The 24,576-nt window shown below is 45.2% G+C and overlaps 1 protein-coding gene across 1 annotated transcript in view; it reads left to right on the top strand.

The window, feature by feature from the left end:
- Positions 1-3,048: 3,048 nt before the first annotated feature.
- IL12RB2 (interleukin 12 receptor subunit beta 2) overlaps positions 3,049-24,576 on the top strand; it is a 63,419-nt gene continuing 41,891 nt past the window's right edge. The window contains exons 1-6 of the mRNA XM_044674761.1: positions 3,049-3,124; positions 3,426-3,716; positions 11,847-11,961; positions 13,655-13,839; positions 15,288-15,430; positions 19,956-20,106. Of these exons, the coding sequence (XP_044530696.1) occupies positions 3,049-3,124; positions 3,426-3,716; positions 11,847-11,961; positions 13,655-13,839; positions 15,288-15,430; positions 19,956-20,106 (961 nt within the window). The remainder of the gene's footprint in view (positions 3,125-3,425; positions 3,717-11,846; positions 11,962-13,654; positions 13,840-15,287; positions 15,431-19,955; positions 20,107-24,576) is intronic.

Below are 24,576 nucleotides of genomic sequence, written 5' to 3'. Positions count from 1 at the left end.
AAAAGAAACCCTTAACCATAGAAAATTTCTGTGGAGACAAAGAGCTAAATATAGAGTCAATAGAGGATTTTGAGATCCAAACAACCACATGCAAAACTTCAAAAAAAAATGGAAATTGGTTTCAAACTTTGAAAGAACTCAAAAAGGAATTAAAAAATCAAATAAGGCAAGTTGAAGAACAATTGGAAGAAAAATTTGGAAAAGAAATGAAAGTAATGCAAAAAGAAAACAACAGCACAAGAAGTAAAATTAGTCAACTGGGAAAAGAAGCAGAAAAATACAATGAAGAAAAGAGTTATCTAAAAAAAAGAATTGACCTACTGGAAAAAGAGGGTGGGGGATGGGGTGGGTGGAGAATCCAATGATGAAAAGAGTTCCATGAAAAGTAGAATGGACCAAATGGAAAAGGAGGATTAAAAGATCATGGAAGAAATTCATTCTTTAAAAATGAGAAGGTGGGGGGGTTGGCTGGGTAGCTCAGTGGATTGAGAGCCAGGCCTAGAGACAGGAGGTCCTAGGTTCAAATCTGGCCTCAGACACTTCCCAGCTGTGTGGCCCTGGGCAAGTCACTTGACCCCCATTGCCTACCCTTACCACTCTTTTGCCTTGGAGCCAATACACAGTATTGACTCCAAGACAGAAGGTAAGGGCTTTATAAATAACTAAACAAATAAATGAATGAATGAATGAATGAATGAATGAATGAATGAATGAATGAATGAATAAAAATGAGAATGGGGCAAATAGAAGCTACTGACTTCACAAGACATCAAGAAACAATAAAACAAAATCAAAAGAATGAAAAGAGAAGAAAATATTAACTATCTCATTGAAAAAACAACTGACTTGGAAAATAGATCCAGGAGAGATAATTTAAGAATTACTGGACTACCTGAAAGTCCTGACTAAATCTATAGCCATATAAATGCCCTTCAAGTATATACTAAAAGTTTTCTTGGTTTATGGTTTGATTTATCCCTTTATTGAACTTGTCTGAATGTCATTGTAATTTTCCATTTGAGCTTCATTTTATCAGAAATGGGCCAGTTTCTGCCTATGGAGTTACAAGAAAACAAGTATCTGCTGGTGATTCAAGATTTGTTGCTCTCAATCAAGGGAGTGTGATGGGAAGTGGCATAAAAAATAAATAAGGCATAGAGCCTAGCAGAGGAGATAAGATACCGGCTCTAATGAGATGATGCTCAAAGTTTTAGGTGACATGGGAAGAAGAACTGAGCAATCCTAGCTCTGGCACACTCAATTCTTTAATTTGTAAGGAATTTAATTAAGGGTTGACTAAAACATATAAGAATTTTAAGATAATACTGTGGTCGCCGATTTTAAAATTAATATAGCCCAAGTCAAAAATGACTTTTGGCAGCTTTTATTTACAAAAAGGTAGAGTGAAAGGAGAAATGAAAGAGAGGATAGAGTACGAAGTCTAGCTTATCACCCTAAATGTTGCTCTGGTCCCTGGCTCAACCCACAAAGGGCTCATTAACTCCTCAGGAGGAGGACTTGGTATAGAATTAAGCAAGGGTTAGAGAACCACTCGGATTCCTCCAAGAATGGGAGGCCTCTCTGGAACTAATCTCTCCAGAAGCCAGGAAAGGAAGGTCAGCTTTTCACTCATCAGGAGAAGATCCAAAGGGAGATGATCCAAGAACAGTCTTACCAGAAGCAGTTTAAGAGCCTCAGTCCCAGTCCAAGCTCCTTCAACCTGAAAATTTAGGACGAAGACTTCTTGCATAGGAAGTTCATCATCTTTTTTTATGTTACGTCCTGTCCCTTCCTCCACTTTACAGGGACCAATTGCAGTCTTTTAATTTGCCTAACACTGTGGGCAGTGTTTGTAGGTTCCACCTCTTGTCCTATGAGGGTATAAACTCTTAACAAGGGATTCACAAGTTTCTGACTGATTGAGTTGAAAAAGTGGAGCTCTCTAAGTGGCATTCAAATTCTACCACCACTTAATGCCAAGTAGGAGTGTTCAAGCTTTGGTTGATAATTAAAAAATAGGCAAGGCAAGAGTCAATCCCATCTTCATGAATATTACATGCTACATTCTAATATCTCTACCCCTTTTCACATTCTGGGTTCTAAAGGCCTTTCCTGCTCTTAGGTCCATGCCCCAGGGACCTCTCCATGGCTCCTAACCTGTGTTCTAACATTGGAACCATCCTGTGCTCTTAAGTTTAGATTCTAAGATCCTTTCTAGGTCTCATATTCTGTATTCTAATATGCTCTTTTGTCACTTTCTCTGAGCGCTGGCTCAGGCAGGAGTGGTCTCCCTTTCATTGGAGGTCTTCAAGCAAAGGCTGGATGACCACTCCTCTAATATGTTGTAGAGGAAACTCTTTAAAAAATCTGAGATGGGGGAGCGGGGGGCAGTGGATTGAAAGCCAGGCCTAGAGATGGGAGGTCCTGGGTTCAAATCTGACCTCAGACATTTCCCAGCTATGTGACCCTGGGCAAGTCACTTGACCCCCATTGCCTACCCTTACCACTCTTCTCCCTTGGAGCAAGTACACAGTATTGACTCCATGACAGAAGGTGAGGGTTTAAAAAAAAACAACACAACTATATTTGAACCCAGAACCGTCCCCAACACAATTCATTTTTTAAAAATCCAACAAAATTTGGTGAATGACAAAAAGGCATTTTTTTTTAAACCCTTGTACTTCGGTGTATTGTCTCATAGGTGGAAGATTGGTAAGGGTGGGCCATGGGGGTCAAGTGACTTGCCCAGGGTCACACAGCTGGGAAGTGGCTGAGGCCGGGTTTGAACCTAGGACCTCCTGTCTCTAGGCCTGACTCTCCATCCACTGAGCTACCCAGCTGCCCCCAAAAAGGCATTTTTAAATGTCCTAAACTATCTTAAGGTACTGGGTTGGAGGATCTACCTAAAATACCACTACCTATCTTTTAAAAATTATATGCAGAGTATAATTATTTTTCTAAAAAGCTAAATGTAACTTACTCTTGGTTTTTTTTTTCCACAAGGGGCAAAAAAAACCCAGGATCGACTTTAGGAGTCGTGTACCTGTCATGGCCCATGCTGCTGGAGGCTACTCAGCGGCCCTCATTTTATTCATCACATGGCTGTTAATGAAAGCAGAAATTGGTAAGAATATGATGTAAAATGAACAGAGAATCTTTGGTCTAAGCTACGATTTACTGATTAAGTGTGCTCCTTAGTAGAAGTCATTTTTATCGCTCCTTGTCGGTTTTCTGGGGTCAAACGGAATAAGATGAATGAGTCCCTCTTTCCTGTTATAAGCCTTCAAGTAGCTGTCAGCCAGGGAACAGGCGCCATAGTGGACAGAGTTCTGACCTGGCGTTGAGTCCAGATCCCGCCGGCCATTAAAAAGAAACAGAGCCCGTCCCCGGAAGCCTCCTCAAGCCCGCCGTGTTTCTCGTTGCAGACGTCTGCAAGAGAGGAGACGTCAAGGTGAGCCCGGCCTGCGAGGTCCCGCTGGGCACCCCCGTCTGGGTTTCGTGCTCTCTGAAGGCCAACCGAAGCTGCTCGCCCCCTTCCGACTTCCAGAAGTTAATCCTCTACCAAAAGGGGCAGCGGCTGAGCACGCTGAACAGGCTCTCCTCGCTCAACGTCCAGGTCTCTGACCTCCACCTGGGAACCACCTTGTTCAGGTGCACCATCTCGTGCGGCGGCCACGAGGAGGACCACGTGTGTGGGAAGGAAGTGTCCGTGGGCCGTAAGTGCCTTCTTTATACTCCGCTTTCCTCCCTTTAGAGCTTCGGCGGGGCTCCGCGAACAGGGAACCAGGAAAGAGCTGGCTTTGGTCAACTCTCCCTGTAGAGCATGTGAGGCTTGGCAGCCCCGTGAACACACACACACACACACACACACACACACACACCCCACTCACACACACTTTCACACACACAGATACACACACTCACACACGCTCACACTCACACACACGCTCACACTCTCTCACACACACACAGACACACAACACTCACACACACACAGACACATGACACTCACACACACTTTCACACACACAGACACACACTCACACATTCACACACTCGCTCACACTCACACAGACACACACTCACGCAGACACACTCACACACATAGACTCACACTCACACACATGGACTCACACTCACACACAGACACACACTCACACATTCACACACACGCTCACACTCACACAGACACATAGTCACGCAGACACACTCACATCCTCACACATTCACACACTCACTCACACACACGCTCACACTCACACACACACTCACACTCACACACACTCACACAGGAACAAGGTCGTGGACCACGGCTGAATAATCCCTCCGAGACAACACATAGAGGACAGCTTGCCCAGGGAAGAGGGTGTCTCGGTCTGGGAAGTCGCTGAGATGTGGAAGGAGTCCTGGGACCATCGGTCAGTGGTCCTGCAGCCTTAGAGGTCCGGTTGGTCCATCTGGGGTACTCTGTGTCCCCGGGACCTTTCACAGTTTCCAGAGCACATCGGGCCCCTAGTAAACGCTCCCTGACTGGCCAGGACCAGCCATTTCTCCAGGTTTCCTCATCGGTAAAAGGAAAGATGGTACCACGTAATGCCTCCCATCCATCCGACGAGCCTCTGGATTAGTCCACCATGCTGTCCGTGGTGTGCTTTTGCTGTTAGGTTTTCTGCTGCTTTGGGGGGCCGAGGTATGCACAGAACTAGATTTTACCGGTGCCCCCAAATCTCTGGGAAGGGGCCCCCCAGACTAGTACAAATCAACAGCCGCTCTGCCTTGGAGAGTTATCTGGGTGCATGGAAAGGGCGTCTTCCAAGGCCGTGCGGCTTGCAGGCGCTGGAGGTAGGGATGGAGCCCCGCTTTGCTGCCTCCAAGACCGTCTTCTACCTGCCACGCCACGCCGCCTCTCTCCTCTCTAGAACCCCGGCCATCTTCTTCCTGTTCCCCTCTGCCATCCTAGCGGTCACTGGAGCATTTCTAGCTACTCAGCCTTGGCTGTCGGGGGAAAACTGACCAGTGAGCACGTTCAGTGCTTACCAGAAACCGTGCTAAGAGCTGGGGATGCAGAAACAAAGAAGCGAACAAAAGAGTAAGAGCGAATCCCTGCTCTTGCGGTAACCCTTTTCTTTTCTTTTTTTAATTTATTCATTCAGCCCCTCCCTGTCCCCCCCACCCTATGGAAGGCATCATCTGGCAAAACATCTAGATTCGAACTTCCATGTTTCCATTTTTCTCATTCTCTCAAAGAAACATTCACAAGTTATTCTTCAATATTAAATCTGCAGCTGTGTAGAATGTTCTCTTGGTTCTACTCGTTTCATTCTTCCTTATCTGGTGCAGTTCTTTCCAAGTTTTTCTAAAATTATTTTTTTCATCCCTTTTTCCAGTGCAGCAATATTCTATCATGATCCCATACCACGATTTGTTCAATCCTTTCCTGACGGATGGACGGACGGACGTCCCCTCTATTTCCGCTTCTTTGAGGGCTGCCATAAATGTTTTAGAAAATAGAAGTTCTTTTCTTTTGCCCTGATCTCCCTGGGAAATAGACAATGACATTGCTGGGTCTGAAGATATATACAGTTTCAGAGGTCTCTGGGCTTCATTCCAAATTGCTGTCCAAAATGATTATGTTGGTTCACAGTTCCACCAACAGTGAGTGGTTTAGTGTCTTTGCTTTCCCACATCCCCTCCAACATTTATCATTTTGCCTTTTTGTCATTTTATTTTATTTATTTCTAAACCCTTAACTTCTGTGTATTGTCTCATAGGTGGAAGAGTGGTCAGGGTGGGCCATGGGGGTCAAGTGACTTGCCCAGGGTCACACAGCTGGGAAGTGTCTGAGGCCGGATTTGAACCCAGGACCTCCCGTCTCTAGGCCTGGCTCTCCATCCACTGAGCTACCCAGCTGCCCCCCCCTTTTGTCATTTTAGCCAATCTGATGGGTGGGGGATGATCCCTCAGAATTATTCTGGTTTTCATTTCCCTAATCAGTCATGATTTCGCATATTTCTTCATGTACCTACATATGGGTTTGATTTCTTCATCCAAAAAAAGTCTATTCATAGCTTTTGCCCATTTAGCAACGAGGGATGGCTCTTATTCCAATAAATTTGACAAAATTCTCTTTATGTTTTCAACAGGAGTCCTCTGTCTGAGAGATGACCAATGAAACATTTCCCTTAATTTTCTCTTTTCCTTCTAATCTTGGTGATATTTGTTTCATTTGTACAAAAACTTTTCGGTTTAATGTACTCAAAACGATCCATTTTACCTCTCACAATGCTCTTCGTCTCTTGTTTATTCATAAATTCTTCTTCTGTCCATAAATCTGATAAGGAAAAATACTCCCTGTTCTCCTCTGCTTATGATGTCCCTTTTTATGTCTAGATCATGTGTTCATTTTGATCTTATCTTAACGAATGTTGCAAGATGTTGCTCTAGACCTAGTCTCTGTCTAACCATTTTCTAGTTATCCAGTAATTTTTATCAAATGGTGATTCCTTATCCCAATAGCCGGATCTATATTTTTGTCAAATACAAGATCACTATAATCTTTTGCTGCTCTTTGTTATATATGTTCCATTCCAACTGATCTACTTTTTTATTTCTTAGGAAGTCCCAGATAGTTTTGATAATTACTGCTTTTTAATACAGTTTAAAATCTGGTACTGCTAGACCCTCTTTCTTTACATTTTTTTAATTTTAATTTTATTTTTTTAAACCCTCACCTTCCCTCTTGGAGTCAATACTGTTTATTGGCTCCTAGGCAGAAGAATAGTAAGGGAGGGCAATGAGGGTCAAGTGACTTGCCCAGGGTCACACAGCGGGGAAGTGTCTGAGGCCAGATTTGAACCTAGGACCTCCCGTCTCTAGCCTTGGTTCTCAATCCACTGAGTTACCCAGCTGCCCCTCATTATTATTTTTTTCTAGCTCAACAAGGTAATTTTTTGGTAATTTCATTGGGATACATTGAAGAAGTAGATTGGTTTAAAAAGATTGTTGTTTTGATTATATTGACTCTGCCCATCCATGAACAATCACTATTTTTCCAACTATTTAGATCTGACCTTGTTGGTGTAAAAAGTGTTTTAGAGTTATATTCATGTAGTTCATGGGTTTGTTTTAGCAGGAATATTCCCAGATATTTAAGTCATCTGTGATTATTTTAAATGGAGTATCTCTTTCTATCTCTTCTTTTAGGACTTTGTTAGTAATATATAAAAATGTTGATGATTTATGAGGGGTTATTTTATATCCTGCTACTTTACTAAAATTATTGATAGTTTCTACTCATTTACACAAATATCATCATATCGTCTGCAAAGAGAGATCGTTTTATTACCTTTTTGCCTATTCTGATTCCTCCAATTTCTTTTTCTTCTCCTCTTGCTATTGCCAACATTTTTAATGCCATGTTAAATAATATTGGTGATAATGGGCATCCTTGTTTTTCACTTCTGAGCTTAATGGGAAGGCTTCTAGCTTCTCTTCATTACAAATAATACTTGCCAATGGTTTTAGGTAGATATTTCATATCATTTTAAGAAAAACTCCATTTATACCTATGCTTTCCACTGTTTGTAATAGGAATGAATGTTATATTTTATCAAAGGATTTTTCTTCATCTATTGATATAATCATATGATTTTTATTGCTTTTTTATTAACTGATCAATTATGTTGAGAGTTTTCTTTATATTATCCCTGTATTCCTGTTATAAATTCTGTTTGGTCACAATATATAATATTTGGAACATATGGTTGTAGTCTCCTGGTTAGTATTTTATTTAGGATTTTAGCATCCATATTAATTAATAAAAATGCTCTATAATTTTCTTTCTATGCTTTTGTTCTTCCTGATTTAAATATCAGTACCATCTTTGTTTCACAAAAGGAGTTTGACAAAACTCCTTCTTTATCGATTATTTAAAATAATGTGCTTAATAATGTAATTAATTGATCTTTAAATATTTGGTAGAATTCGCTTTTGAAACCATTTGATCCTTATGCTTTTTTTTAGGATGTTAATTTATGGCCTCTTCAATTTCTTTTTCTAAAATAGATTTATTTAGAGATTCTTTTCCCTCTTTTGATAGTCTAGAAAATTTATATTTTTATATTCTTCCATTTCACTTACATTTTTTAATTTGTTGGCACGTAATTGAGCAAAATGATGCCTAATAATTGCTTTAATTTCATCTCCATTTTGTGGTATATTCACCCTTTTTATCTTTAATGCTAGTGATTTGGTTTATCTCTCAATTAATCATATTAGCCAATGGTTTATCTATTGTTAATTTTTTTATAAAAGCATCTCCTAGATTTATTTATTAATTCAACGATCTCCTTACATTTAGTCTTATTGATCTCACCTTTCATTTTTAGTATTTCTGGTTTGGTGTTTGGTTGGGGATTTTTAATTGCCTTCCCAATTCATTAACCTGTTCTTTCTCTGTTTTTATTAATATAAACATTTGGAGATATAAGTTGCCCTTGAATTACTACCTTTGCTGTATAGTACAGTTTTTGACATATTGTCTCATTATTATCATCCTCTTTAATGAAAATATTTATTGTTTCTATGACTTGTTCTTTAACCCACTCATTCTTTAAGATTAAGTTATTTAGGGAGCAGCAGGGTAGCTCAGTGGATTGAGAGCCAGGCCTAGAGACAGGAGGTCCAAGGTTCAAATCTGGCCTCAGACACTTCTTAGCTGTGTGACCCTGGGCAAGTCATTTGACCCCCATTGCCTACCCTTACCACTCTTCTGCCTTGGAGCCAATACACAGTATTGACTCAAGATGGGAGGTGAGAATTCTTAAATAAATAAAGAAATAAATTTTTAAAAAAAGATTAAGTTATTTAGCTCCAATTACATTTTGCTTTGTCTTTCTCTGGTCCCTTATTATAGACAATTTTGTTGCATTAGGGTCAGAAAAGGATGAATTGAATATTTCTGCTTTTCTACATTTAATTATCATGTGTTTCTGCACTAATATGTGTTCAATTTTTGTAAAGATACCAGAGAAAAGGAAGTAGACTCCTCCTTTCTGTTCCTGTTCAATTCTTTCTAGATAGCCATCATATTTCATGAAATATGGTCTCTCTCCTCAACTCTGACTTCTGGCTTCCTTTAAGTCTCAGCGAAAATCCCATCTTCTAGATCGGTGGTTCCCAAACGTTTTTGACCTCCCGCCCCCTTTCAAGAAAAAATATTCCTTAGCCCCCTGGAAATTAATTTTTTTTAAATTTTAATAGCAATGAATAGGAAAGATAAAGACACCTGTGGCCATCACCGCTTCCCTAGATCACTGTAGCACCCACCAGGGGGCGATGGCGCCCACTTTGGGACTCATTGTTCTAGAGGAAGCCTTTCCCAAACCTACTTGATTTTAATGCCCTCCCTCTTCATTATTTCCTCATTATGCTGTATTTGGTTTGTTTGCATGCATTTGTTTCCAGGCTGTCTCCTCCATAGGCCTGGGAGCCCCTCGAAGGACTGTCTTGTCTCTCTTTGTATCCCCAGCACTTAGCCACACCTAGTAAATATCTGACCCATTGACAGGGAGTTTCCTTTCTCTTGGCATAGTAGTCATGTCGCCCCCCTACCTTGGTGGGGGGAGCACGTAACCTCCCATTTCGGAACGACTCGTGGCCATGATGTCGTCAGTAAGGTGGAGTGTTCTATGGGAGCTCCATCAGCTGCAGTAGCATTCTGAGTGTTCTTGCCACAAGTCTGAGTAAGCCTGGTCCTTGCGGGCAACTCGCTCTCAGTTGTTTCTCCCCTCCTTTCTGGGATTGGGTTGTTCTAGCCACAAGGGCTCCTCTTGTTTGAATTGTAACCAATTTGCTCTTTCCGGGCTTGATGGAGGATTGGTGGCCTCTGTGTCTGTTGGCTTTGTTGCCGACACGGGAGGACCTCAAATAACCACAAATGGGGTCTTTGACTTTTTCTCTCTATTGTCTCATTCACTCAAACAACTCTCCATCAACACTGTGCACATGGACCCTCTGGCTTTTGGAGAAAGGCTACGGCCCCCTTCTTGGAAAAAGGCTCGTCAGTACATGAGATAAAACACAGGTTTGCAAAGAAAACCAATTAGATTGCAATGGAAAAGCAGATTCACAGACCTGAGGTTAAGAACCTCTTAATGGAGCTGCTAGAACACCATCCCTGGAGTGAGGAGGACCTGGATTCAAAGCTGACCTCAGACTCTTGCTAGCTGTTGGGACCCTGGGCAAGTCACTTAACCCCAATTGTCTAGCCCGTACAACTCTTCTATTTTAAAATTTAAATTTTATTTTAAAATTTTATTTTATTCTAAAATTCAATTTTAAAATTTAAAATTTAAAAATTCTAATTTAAAATTTAAAATTTAAAAAAAAAAAGGCAGAAGGCAAGGGTTTTAGAAGAAAAAAAGAATCTATTAGGGAGAGGGATAAGGCTACTCATGAGATAACTGAGTCCAGGAAGCCCAAAGCAATTCCTAGAGAAAGAGAATGGGGTGGTAGAAAGAGCCCTGCATCTGGGGGCAGGAGACCCCTGATTCATGACTGTGGGACGTTAGTAGGCAAGTCGCTTTCCTTTTTCAGGTCTCAGTTTTTCCATCTTTAAAATGGTCAGGAGGGAAGTGTCCCACTAGATGACATCAAAGGTCTCTTCCAGACCTAACCATAAACCTTGTTGAGTGGGCTGGTGCTCTGCCAAGTGAGGAGAAAGGCATTCTCCCAACTCATACTCATAACTTGGGGCTTTTCAGAGCAGACGTGTAGCTGGGCTGTGGCTTTGTGCCCATCAAACACATTATACATGAAAAGGAAGGAAGCACCTGCAGTGGGTACAGAAGCCTCGGCTGCTTCCCTGCCATTGCTTAGCGCCAAGGAAGGAATAAGTAACAAGATGGTTTACGCACATTCGGACAGACCTCCAGAATGAGAGAGAGAAGTAGGTGGGCAGGAGGGGAACTCAACTCTTCAGGGAGACCACGGACAGGGATGAGTTTCTCTTTCAGCTCAGCCACTTCCCAGGGCAATGTGCCATTTCCCGGGTTTGTCCAAGCTGTCCTGATCCCCAGAATGCTCTCCTTCATCGCTGCTTTCTCGAAGGACCCCCAGCTCCAACTGAGCTGAGCTCACGATAGGTTTCCTGTTTGTAAAAGGATTGGGTTGGAGTCAGGGGCTGCTGCAGCAAGATCCAGGGTCCTCTAGCCACAGGGCACAGAGAGGGTGATGATCTCCCCGGCGTGAGGATGTCTCTCTCCCTTAAAGCCAGTGAGATCGCGCGTCTGGCCATCGGGGGCTTGGTGATTGCATGGCATTAAGTTGAGCATTAACTGGAAGGGAGCTGAGGGAGGAGGCTTGAGATGATAGTTGTGATGCCCTCAGCACTGCACCTGGCACATCATCACCATCATCATCATCATCACCTCCATCATCACCATCATCATCACCATCATCACCACCACCATCATCATCACCATCATCATCACCACCATCATCATCACCATCATCATCACCATCATCATCATCATCATCATCACCATCATCATCATCATCATCATCACCATCATCATCACCATCATCATCACCATCATCATCATCATCATCACCATCATCATCACCATCATCATCATCATCATCACCATCATCATCACCATCATCATCATCATCATCATCACCATCATCATCACCATCATCATCATCATCACCATCTTTATCATATTATTATTATTATTGTTGTTGTTATTATTAACAACCCATGCACGCTCCCTACTGCTTCCTACAGTAAGATCCCACGGCATCGTGCTTAGTAACTGTCTCTCTCTTCTTTGCCGTCTCTGTAGTCACCCCTGAGCAGCCCCAGAACCTGTCCTGCGGCCAGCTCGGAGCGCGTGGGACCGTGGCGTGCACCTGGGCTAAAGGCAGAGAGACCCACGTGTACACCGAGTACACCTTGCGGTGAGTGCCGAGCCCCAGCCTTCCGCTCAGGCTAAAGAAGCCGTAGCACGAGCGCTACGACAAGGAGCGTCGTTGTAGAACTGTCGTGTTTTCAAAGCGCTTGACAAAGATTTTCATTGGGGTTTGGTCTTCGCCACCGTTCTGGGAGGAAGGTGCTGTGATTATTCCCATTTCCACAGATGAGGAAACTGAGGTAAACAGAGGTAGGAGTCACCTGCCCAAATGTTCCTGTGGATTTTAAAACTAATATCCAATAACTAAATGTTCTACTTTTGTCACGTTTTATTAATAATAAACTAACAAAAAAAATACCAGCTAAAAGGGACTAACCATCCCGCTCCCAAGAGCAAAAGAGGAAGAGGGAGGAGTTACAGCAAACTGTATACCAACGTGACCCCGCAAACGTGGAGGAGCAGGAGAGATTAGAGGGGATTGGGGGAAATACTAAGGGACTTATGGGGGATGCTGTCCAAGGTTCAAAATCTCCATTTATACATTCCAAAGCTAGCAACCAATGCAGGATTCAAACTCAAATCTTCCTGACTCTCCATATTGCCTTCAAACAAATCATTTCACCCATCTGAGCCTTAAAGGAATTGGACTAAATGACTTTGAAGGTCCTTTTTTATTCCCAAATTACCTCAAGCTCCCTTTCAGCTCTCCCGGCCTCAATTTCCTTTTCTATAACATGGGAAAAGTAAGACTATCACTACTGCCTCCCCAGGCTTATTTTTTTTTCTTTAAACCCTTAACTTCTGTGTATTGTCTCATAGGTGGAAGAGTGGTAAGGGTGGGCAATGGGGATCAAGTGACTTGCCCAGGGTCACACAGCTGGGAAGTGTCTGAGGCTGGATTTGAACCCAGGACCTCCCATCTCTAGTCCTGACTCTCAATCTACTGAGCTACCCAGCTGCCCCTCCCCAGGCTTATTTTGAGTAAAGTGCTTTGGACACTTCTGGTCCCGGGCTTTGATCTTGGGAGGCACAGATCCAGACCTTGGCTCTGACATGTCCCGGCTGCAGGCCCCTAGGCAAGCCACTTCCCATTTGCCTCCGTTTCCTCATCTGTAAAATGGTCAAGTGAACCTTTGAGAGCCTTTTCAAGCCTGGGTCTGTCATAGAATAAGCCCGTCTTTCAGGGTCTCAGTTTGCTCCTCTGTAGACGATGGGACCAAACTGTTTCTGGAGTCTCGTCCAGCTCTCACCCTCTGTGGTCCTCGGCCGTAGGAAACGTGTGTAGAGTGATGGTGGTGATGGTGGTGGTGGTGGCGGTCCTCTGACCGCAGGCCCTGCAGGAGAGGCTGCAGCCCCTCCCTCCCCACTTCCCAGCTTGAATAGAGACTAATGTTGGGGGCAGGAAGCTTGGGAATTCCTCACTGGCCAAATCGTGGCTCCGAATCCAGGAAGCGCTGGCTCGCACCCCCCTCTTAAGAGCAGCCTGGGACGGAGGGGAGGGGGTGAGTGTGGAGCCACAGGAACCTTCAGATCTCTGCAGCAAGAAGACAATTCAGAGATCGCCTGGCTCGTCCCCTTTATTTTATAGACGGAGAAACCGAGGCACTAGGTACCTTGCCCAGGACTGCCCAGCTAGGAAGGCTCAGAACTCAGTTTTCCCGACTCCGTGCCCCCACCCCGGGGTGCCACCTTCTCACCAGGCCTCTCACAGGCTCTGGCATGACTCTTCCTTCTCCTAGGTTGACGGGGCCGAGCGGCTTACATTTGGAGAAACGGGGCGCTCTGGATCATGACGATTTCGACCTCGGAATAAGCCTGAGCCCAGATTCTCCCGACGCCAGTTACACGGCCAGAGTGATGGCCACAAACAGCCTGGGGAATTCTTCCTCCTCCCTTCCCTTCGTGTTCTCCTTTGTGGATGTAGGTGGGTGCCTTCCCCCTTGCTGCTCCGCACTTACCCCTGGGAGGCTTCACTGTTTTATCCAAGCCTTTGGGGTACGCCCAGACAAGCACCCCCAAAATATGGGAAGCTTCTTGAGAGGCTGATTTTAGCTACTTCATCTCCCTTCAGCACACCTTGCACACAGTAGGCGCTCAATAGGGTAACCGATATCTCTCTGTGGGTTGCTTTTTGCCTCGCTTGGACCCAGAAGGCATTCCTGGGTCATCTCGACCCCCTTGGCACGCAGACTGCCCCACGTTCCACTCTTGTGTGGAATTCTCGTGGAAACATTCCTGACCACCCTCCCGCCCCAACCTCTTAGTGCTCACTCCTCCTCCAGAGAATCGCGTTTCTACTGCTCTGTATTGTGTCTCCACCTAGACCCTAATTGAGGGCGGGTCCAGTTTTGTTTCCACCTCTGTGTGACCAGTGACTGGCACCTACTAGGTGTTATCTAGTCAAATCAAGCTTTTATGAAGCATCCGCCTTGTACCAGATCCACGTCAGAGCCCAAATCGCGCCTGCCTTCAAGGGCTTCGTATTCACTTTTCTCCCCGATGAGGGATTCCGTCGGTGAAATGCCTGGATGCTGGAGTAGAAGAAAGCCGACACAGGCTGACGAGGCTACGCTTCAGGAGATGCTTCTGCTTGGGGTCACCTTTCTCTTCCATCTACCAAGCTGTGACCCCCAACGGCAGGTTAACTCGCATTCCTCCCCCCACCGTCCTTCAGCCCTGCCGCCTCATGGATCCGCCATTTCCAAACTTGCTTCTTTCTCCTCTTCTTTCGATGTCCAGCCCTCGTCCCTTTTAACGTTCCATTTTCCTTCCCCCCCATACAAAGGGTTCTGAGTTTATGGCTCCCACCAACATCATCTCTTTTTTCCTCCTCCTTTTTCTCTTTGTTCTCTCTAGCCTGGTAGGTCATTTTCCCCAGGGAGGCTGTATTTCATTGAATTATTGCCTTTAAAAAAGTCTAAACCAATGATTTCACTAGTATAGAGAATTCCCAGTGTGGAAACTCCTTCTGCCTATGAAGATGAGCCCTTTTTTCCTTCTAAAAATAGAAAGTCTTAGAGAATATGAACAGAATTCTACTTAGGTTCAGACAGCCATTTTGTGTCAGAGGCAGGACTTGAACTCTCGTCTTTGAGAATCCAAGGTCTTTAGTTGAAATTAGTGGATCAAATGAATTCATTACCAGGACAGATGGTAACCATTGCTTAACTGATAAAATCAGGAGTGGATCACAGGAGGGGAAAACCCATCTATATTGCCCAGCAACTCTCATCGTTTTCTCTCTCTTACCACAAATAGAATTTGGTCATTTCACCAAATAAAGTTAATGGTGCTCCAAGTCCTGCGGCAGCCCATGACGGCCATCCCTACTGCTGCCAGCTAACTCACTTGTCTCTTTGTCTGTGTTTCTAGTGAAGCCTCTTCCTCCGAGTGGTGTCAGAGCTGACTTTCCCAATATGGCGGCCAACTTCTGTGCCTTGCAGTGGCAGGACCCAGGACCAGTGATGCTCAACCGCCTCCAGTTCAGGCCGGTCAATGGGAGCTCCTGGGAAATGGTAATCTCTCCATATTGGCGAGAAGGGGAAGGGAGAGGGGCCCCACCTTTCCTTGGAGAGTATTAATATTTGTGGTAGGAAAGAGGTTTCCTCATCAGATGTTTTCAATATTACTACCCAACTCTTTGTCATTAGCATTCAGTCCTTCCTCTCTGAAAATTGGGGGCCCTGAGACGATCTGACCTAAAAGATACAAATTTGAGTCATTCCCGAAAGTCCTGTGGTTCTGCCTGTTAGCAAATGTCCTAGACCCTGCTCAGGGCTAAGAATTCTTTTGGCTTGTTTTCACATCCCTAATGTAATTTCTTTCCATTTATTATTCACCTGTAATTATTAAGCCTTTATGCAGCACCCACTATGCGCCAGGCACTGTGCTAAGTGTTTTGCAGGTATTATCTCTTTTGATGTAGCATTTGATAGAGGGCAGGAGATTGGAATATGGAGACCTGAGTTCAAATCTTGCCTTTGATGATTACTAGCTTTCTTCACGTATAGCACTAATTAATAATAATAATAATAATAATAATAAAAATAGCATCTGTATAGCTCTTTGAGGCTTGCAACCTGCTTTACAAACTCTCTCATATCCTCACAACAATGCTTGGAAAAGAAATGGCATTATTTTAAAAAATTAATTAGAAAAAAAGAAAAAAAAGAAAAAAATGGCATTATTATCCCCATTTTACAGATGAAGAAACTGAGGTAGACAAAAGTTACATGGCTTGCCCAGGGTCACTTAATAAGGAAATCTGAGTCTGAATCTAGTCAAGTCTTCCCAACTCTAGACTCAGTGCTCCGTTCATCACAGAGGACTGTTTTTGAGCATAGCAATTCAATTTGTCCAAAACGAAACCCATCGTTCTCTCTTCCTAAATTCCCTCCTTCCCTGTGCCTTGAGGGCACAACCATCCTTCCATTCATCCCTGTTAACAGTCTCAAATTCATCCAAGGATCATTGAGCTAGAACTAGAAATGATCTTCAAGGATACAAGTCCGATCCCATTTTACAGATGAGGAAACTGAGGAGCAGAAGCTTAAGTGACTTGCTTGGCTAGTAATTTTCAAAGATAGGATTTGAACTCAGGTCTCCCTGTTCCAAGCCCCTGCCCTCTATCAGCTTCTCCATCAAAGGAGATACTATCTGCAAAGCACTTAGCATGGAGCTTGGCATTCAGTGAGTGCTGTGTAAATGCTTACACCTTCCCCTCCTCCATCTAGCTGCCTCCCTCCCCTTTGGGTGTCCTCATCCAGTCTTGTTAACGGTACCTCCGTGATCCATCTCGTATCTGTCCCTTCTCTCCACTCCCACAGTCCACATCCTCTTTTCTCTGAACACTTGTGATGGCCCCGTGATTGTTCTCTGGTCCTCAAGTGTCCCCCCACCCCACCACTCTAGTGCATCCCCCACACAGCTCGCTCCCGTCTCCATCAACACCTGGTAGCTCCCTCTTGCCACAAGGACCACATAGAAACTCCTCCATTTGGTTTTTAAATCTCTTCCCCATCTGGGCATCTGCAGGCTTATTATACATTCCTTTCCTTCAGGCACTGTATGTTCCAGCCCAGATTCTGTTCTTCACGCTCCATACATCCGAGTACCCTCCCTGATTCTTTGCTCAGACTGTGCTTTCTGCCTGGAATGCCCTGCATTTGTATTTCACATCCTGGAGTCTCTAGCTTCCTTCAAAGCTCAACTCTCGTGTCACCTACAGAAAACTTTCCCAGCCCTCCAGCTGCCTTTATTGCTTCTGAAATGACTTTATATATTTTTAAATTTCATTTTCTATATATGTGATTTGCCCCAATAAAATACCATCTCCTGGAGGGCATCCCCTATGCCTAGCATAATGCCTAGCATAGAGGAGCTTAATAATGACTTGTTAAATCAAATTGCACTATTTTCCCCACATTATTATTTCTTTCCGACACTTCATTAAGATGACTAGATTTATGGTTTTTATCTCTGAGAACAAGTGAAATGTAAACTCATCACCAGCCTGAACTTTGTCTGTAAGCAAAGAGAACTGGTGGTTCATTTCAGTTCAATTTATCAGGCTCTAATTAATCATTTAATCACAAACCATTATCAGGCATTCTTTCCAGCCCATAGACAAAGGATGACATGGTTCTTGCCCTCAAGAAACTTATATTCTCTTGGGGGTTGGGGAGGAAGTAGACAAAATTATTATCCTAAAACACAACTTTAGCCATATAATTCCCCTGCTCAAGAATCTCCTGTGGTTCCCAATAGCCTTTAGGGTCAAATAAAAACTATCTTTTGTCATGGAAAACCCTCCATCCAACCTGCCCTTAGAACGTGATCATCTATTACCGTCCTTCACACATTCTCCTGTTCGGTTCACCAGACATTCTTACTTTAGCTCACATACAGCTTTCCATGCCTTTGCACCAGCTGTCCCCACTGCCTAGTGTGCATTCCTTCCAACACTCTATACTATCCCTCGTTTCCTCTAAGATTCTGCTCAAAGACTACCTTCTCCATGAAGTCTTCCCCATTTTCCCCTCAGTGTCTGGATGTTTTCATCCAAATCACCCCAGATCTATTATGTTGTTATTTTTTGTTGTTCAGGCATTTTCAGCCATGTCCTCCTATTTGTGATCAGATTTGGAGTTTTCTTGGCAAAGATACTGAAGTGGTTTGCTATTTCCTTCTGTAGCTTATTTTACAGATGAGAAAACTGAGGCAAACAGGGTTAAATGACTTGCCCAGGGTCATATAGCTAACACGTTTCTAAAGCCAGATTTGAACTCAGCCCATCACTCTATCCACTGAGCCACCTGGCCAACATATATATACATGGCATATCTGTTGTAAAGTGTTGTTCCTAGTGCTTTGTAACCCCAACCTTTAGCAGATAGTAGATACTTTATAGATGCTCTCTGACTTATTGACAAGGACACCTGAGGATCCTAGGTTTTGAACTCAGAGCCTTAGGGGTCATCTAGTTCAACCACCTCATTTTACTGATGAGGAGACAGACTTAAGAGTGATGACTTGGCAACTTGCCGGCTAAGGGGCAGAGTTAGGATTTGAACAATAGCTGCCTATGATCCCAGCTTTATCTCGCTGAGACAGCGAAAAGTTGTGGCATGTCACAAGAAGAAGCCTCTGAAGTTCCTCAATGAAGAGAGGAAGGAAGAGAAAGGACAAGCTCAAGATGGTGACAGGAGAAAAGATGAGGGAGTGTTAGAAGTGTCTGAAATGGGATCAGAGGTGAGAAGCCTCCTGTGAGCAGCAGCTTCAAGCTCAGTTTCGGTTTGCACTTCTTTTGTAGACAAGAGCTGACTGCTGCTCATACCTGCATTTAGGCTTTGGTCAGAGCTCTTAGCTCATGTTTGGCAGCTGTGTCAGGATCCAGGTACCCCCGATGACCATCTGGGTAGATGTTGTAGATAGGCTTCCTATCTAGAGCCAGGTAGCCTTTGTGATCATTTCTCAGTCATTGTTCTGGTCATAACCCTTCATCAGCTCCTTAGTGGGCAGTCAGCAAGCATCTGATTATCTCCTTTGTGCCAGGAAGTAAACAGAATCCAGGCTCTTTAGTCTGGCATTAGAAGCTCTGAACAATTTGAAGCCTCTCCACCTCTTCAGCCCAGTCATCCTGTCTAGTACTCTCCCTCAGGCCTTGAGTCTAAACTTGAGTCAAACAGAAACACTGGATTCCATTAAAATCATGGACAAGACTTCTTTTCCGAGTCAACATATAACTGTATTTACATGATTCTCTGTACCTGGAAGGTCTCCTGCCCAAATGCCACCTCCTCTGGAAGAATCTTCCCTGACTCTTTTAGTGCTGGTGCTGGTGTTTATATAATGTTTTAAGGTTTGCAAAGCACTTTAAATCACCATTTCACTTGATTCTCACAACAACCCTGAGAGGCAAGTACCCATTTTACAGATGAGGAAGCTGAGGCAAAAAGAGATTAAGCAGCTCACTCGGAGTCTCTTGTAAGTGTCCGAGGCCATTTTTGAAACCAGGTCCAAAGCTCTGTTCTCTGGATCATCGATACCTTGGTGATGTCCTGCCTTCTTGAATTCCATAGGGCACTTTGTAATGATTACCTTTATGGTATAGTGTGTGTGTGTGTGTGTGTGTGTGTGTGTGTGTGTGTGTGTACATAGGTCTTAGCCTCAGTGCAGGCAAGGACAGCTTCATCTAAACTCTGTTCTTCCTCCAGTTTCTACTACAGTATGCTGCATATCATGCACATTCCTCCGGTAGAGATTGTTCCATTCTTTGGACTCTTTTCCTCAGCACCTAATGCAGAACTTAGTATACAGTAAGAATTTAATAAATGCTTATTCGTTGATAGATGTGCTTCAGGAATAGTCATGGAAATGAAAACTCAGAACAAAACGGTCAGAAATCCAGATCAACCAATATAGTTGGGATTTCTTCTCATTGACTCAGAAATGGAAGGTGGTTTGGAAGACCATCTGACTAACTTTCTTTAGCCTTCATGATTCTCATGTGAGCTTTTTGTTTCCGTCTTCTGGTTCCAGGTTCATGTTACTAATGCTGGAGGAAGGTACAATCTCTACAACCTGAAACCATTTACAGAGTATGAATTTCAGATCGCCTCCAAGTTTCATCCTATCAAAGGAAAATGGAGTGATTGGAGTGAATTGTGGAGGACTCAGACTCCAGAAGAAGGTACTATTAAGTGGAGCACCCCGATAGGACGGATGTGTGTGCACACGTGTGTGTGTGTGCGTGTGCGTGCGTGTGTTTGAACCAGTTGATATCAGAATGACCAAAGTTATGTGATTTAGACTTCAGTCATATTTGTGCATTTTTATCATATTCCCCTTCAGACTTTCCCTCCTCCTCAGTTCTTGCTTAACATTCGCTCCATCCTGTCTCTAGAAGTCACACACTCCCAGGAACACTCTCATTTCTTTAAATTGGGGTGGCAAATCTATAAACATATATCAGTATATGATCTATCACATGTATGAGGGCAGATGATTTTGGCTAGAAGAGACCTTTGAGGTCACGTGGGACAACCCCTTCCTTTTATGGATGAAGAAACTGAGTCTCAGTCCAGCCTCCAACACATGCTGGCTGTGTGACCCCAGACAAGTACCTTATTAATTACTTGCCTCCATTTCCTCATCCTTAAAATGGGAGTAATAATATCACCTACCTCCCAGGATTGTTGGGAGGACCAAATGAAATAACTCATGTCAAGTGCTTTGAAAATCTTAAGGTATCATACAAATGATAGCTATTAATATTATTAAAAGATTGGCAAAGGATATTTTCTCTTTTTTTTGAGGCAAATGGAGTTAAGTGACTTGTCCAGGGTCACACAGTTTGTATACAGAGTCTATTTCAAGAAGGAAGACACACCCTTCTGAGATGTGGGCATCTGTCTGAGGGCAAGGACTGCCTCTTGCCTTTTTGTATCCCATCCTTTAGCACAGAGCCTGGCACATAGAAAGTGCTTAATATAAACATTGATTGATCTTAACAGGCATGTGGCTTCATTTTTCCAAATGGCTTTCAATAAACCTTTCGAAACCAGGATATTTTTAGTTCTGACCCTCTATATTAATTTTATTTGTTACGAAAGAGTTGCTGCACTTGAAAACCAAGACTCCTAAAGCCTGACTTCTGTCCCTGAGACCTACTAGCTGCCTGCGACCTCGCTCAGGCCATTCCATTTCTCAGCTTCGATGACTTCATTTGTCAAAAAGAGATAATAGCAGCCGTTGTGTCTACGGAGTAGCTGAGATCCAATTCAAAAGCATCTTCTGTACCTACTATGTGCCAAGCGCTGAGGGAAGCAGTGGGAATTCAGAGATGAGAGTAAACACAGTCCTTGTCCTCGGGGAGCTTACATGGGTGGGTGGGTGGGGTGTTAATCTATTCATTAATGAGTATTTGTCATGGACCCACTCTGTGCAGGGCACTGTACCAGGCACTAGAGATCCCAAGACAAGCGTGGACCCTGTCCTTTCCCTCTGGGAAATTCCCTTCTCCTTATGATGGGATGTGGATTAAGTGTCTCCTCGTTATGAAAGCACTAGAAATGGACCCCATGAAAGTTATGTCGTGCTCTATAACCTTCCACTTCATGGATTTTTCTCCCATTTGATTCTCACAACAGGGAGGTGAGACAGGAAGTAAGAACAGAGATAAGATCAGAAAAAGACACTGAGGGTCCAGGAAGCTAAACAATGCGTTGCCCAACTAACAATTCTCTAAGAGAATGGTACCGAGGAGTTGCCCATCTGAATCAGTGAAGGGAATTTCCACACTGGGAGTTGTCTTCCTTCCTCCCCTCCCCCCCACATTCCTTCCCCCTCCATACAAACAACAGTCCAGACCAAAGAATAAATGAATATCTATGCAGCATAAATATTGACCATCAAGGCTTGACCATTAGCATCCCGAGGCACGCCCAGCAGAGAGACTCATCTGGGGGTCGTCGGGTCATTAACCCAGAAGCCGACTGGCACCCTAAAGCTTTCTGCTATTCTGCTCTTCCCCTGAAGCACACCCCCCCCCCCCCCCCCGTCACCAGTGGCTTCTTGGCTGGCGCCCAACGTTCGAATCTTCCTTTTCAGCGTCTGATCTTTTTGTGGGCTGGTTGTAAAGCCGAGCCGTGTTCTCGCCGCTCATCCTGACCGCTTTTCTGTCATCAGTTCCTTTCTGAAACGCTCATTGATGGAGCCCCAAAGGTGTGACTTTTCTCTCTCAGACTTTCCTTTTAACCCCTCGGGCGCCCGTTTGTCTGCTCCGCTTGGGTTTTTTCCACGCTGACTTGGTGGTGAGGTTTCGATTCGCTTTCATTCCCCCTAACAAGGAGGGGCTCTCACGCCTGGGGGAGACGGAATCCCCCCAGCTCGCTTCCCCGAGCCCAGCTCCAACCCTCCGTCGCTCAGTCCCAGAATCTCCGGAGCAGTAGAGGAGGCAGCTCGAGGACCACCGAGGCCTCCCCGTTCCAGAGCCGCATCACCGAGGAATGCTCATCCCCCTTTGCCGGGAGGCACTCTGCAGGGAGACCCAGCGGTCGTTTGGGGGGCTCATGGTCAGGCTGGACCTTCTCGAGCAGGATCTCCACAGGGGCGGTTCTTGGAGTTCGTGCCGACGTCTTCCCTCTCCCCTTCTCCGCCGGCCCATCTCGCTTTGCCCCTCTGGCCTTCCTGTCGGGGCGCTTCTCACTTGTTCCCAAGCCCCTTGGGGAGAGAAAGGGGACACGGGCAAGGACACGCATTCTTATTCGTCCGATGGTCAAAGAAACAAAAACTCAGAAAGGAGAATGACTTGTCCAGGGGCACCTCGTAGGAACTCTTTGTCTGTCTCTCTAGGGCAGAGCAGGATCCCCGTATAATAAGCCCTTGAGGAATGGAGGGGGAGTGACTTCAGGTCCCCCCTCCCCGAGGATCTGCCCCACTGCCAGGGTCTCATTAAGGACCAGGATCTCCTCTTATAGAACGTCCTGGACAGCACCCAAAGATGCGAATTCTAATCTTGCCTCAGGCACTGACTTGCTACCCAAGTAATAGGCGCGAGGAGAGTTCAGAGGAGCGTCATTGTGACGGATACCAACACCAACGAGGAGGGAAAGGACGGGATCATGTGTGTATTCATGCGTGCATATGTGTGCAGTATAGAGTACAAGGACATCAATAAGCATTTATTAAGCGCTCTGGGCATACATGTGCATACATGTTTAACATACACGTATACCGATCGATAGCTAGATATCGCTTTGTTTTAGTCCCATCTTCAACTTAGAATCAATCCTGTGTCTTGGCTCCAAGGTAGGAGAGCCGTCAGGGCTAGGCCATGGGGGTGAAGTGACTTGCCCAGGGTCACCCAGCTAGGAAGGGTCTGTGGCCAGATTTGAACCCAGGACCTCCCAGCTCCAAGACTGGCCAGCCACCCCCTCTGGATGTATATTTGACTTGACTACTGGACCACGCTTAATGTCAGTGCCGTGGCGTGAGACTTGGGTCAATCTTGGTCTCAAACGCACCCCAAACTTGCCTCGATCCCAAGACCTCCTCGGTGGCTTCACCTGTACTTTGCTTCAGATGTTGACTTGCTCTGGAAGGGCCAAACTTTTGTCAGGGAAAACCCCCCCATTTGCCCTTTGGAAGGCCCCTTCCTTTTCCAGCTTCCTTCTCTCCTCCCTGCTCAGCAAAGAGAAAAGTCCGAGAGTGGCAGAATGCGGCCTCCGGCCCGTGGGAGAGCCACCATCCGTGGGGTCTCTTAGGAAGGAGTCTGCCTGTGGCCTGGGAACTTCCCCTCCAGGAAGCCCCGGCTCCCCCGGCCTTCCCACAGCCTTCCTGGAGCGGCTCTCAGGCTGGACATGGGCTGGACATGGGCCGGACATGGGCTGCCCCGGCTCTCAGCCATCCTCTCCCAGAGGCGTCTCGGAACGAGGCCAGAACAAGGGGCTCCCTCAGGAGCTGCCCAGACCCCGGTTCTTGGTCCCAGTGCTGAGGAAAGCCTTTCCCCGCGGGCCGAGGGGGCCGTGACGTTAGTGTGACTCCACCAAGCCAGGCTGCGGGAAGCGTTTCTCATCACGTAACGTCCGTCGTGTCGCTCTCTGGCCCCCACGCGAATGCCTGCAAATGCCTCGTCTGCCTGCCGGGGTGCTGGGCAGGCCTGCCCGGGGCTCCCGCCTCAATTGGTACCCAGAAGGAGCCTTTCAGCCCTTTAGGGCTGATTTGTTTCAGGCCTTTGCCAGCTGAGTTTAAAAATCAATACTTGACAGCCAGCGCGGTGCAGTGCGTGGAACGTGGAGCCAGGATCGGGGTGAGCCAGCCGCGGGCCGTCTGCCCAGGCCCGACTGTCCCGAGCCTCAACTGCCCCTGGAGCTCTGAGCTCTGCTCTGCTGGGGAGTGAAGGAAATGCCCCCCCAGTGCTCCGTCTCAGGCCCCCGACGTAGGGCCTGAGAAAGAAAGGTCTGACACTCGGGCATGCTGGAGAGGAGGAATCCCATCCCCCACGGATCACATGCTGACCGTATGCTGGGCTTTGTGTCAGGTCCTGAGAATACAAGGGGACAGACAGACAGACAGACAGACAGAGACACAGAGAAACGGGGGGGGGGGAGTGAGGGAGGAAGGAAGGAAGGAAGAAAAGAAGGAAGGAAGGAGGGAAGAA

This window comes from Gracilinanus agilis, chromosome 4 (genome assembly GCF_016433145.1).
Source record: "Gracilinanus agilis isolate LMUSP501 chromosome 4, AgileGrace, whole genome shotgun sequence".
Classification (NCBI taxonomy): Eukaryota; Metazoa; Chordata; class Mammalia; order Didelphimorphia; family Didelphidae; genus Gracilinanus; species Gracilinanus agilis.
This window is presented reverse-complemented; position numbering and strand designations above follow the sequence as displayed.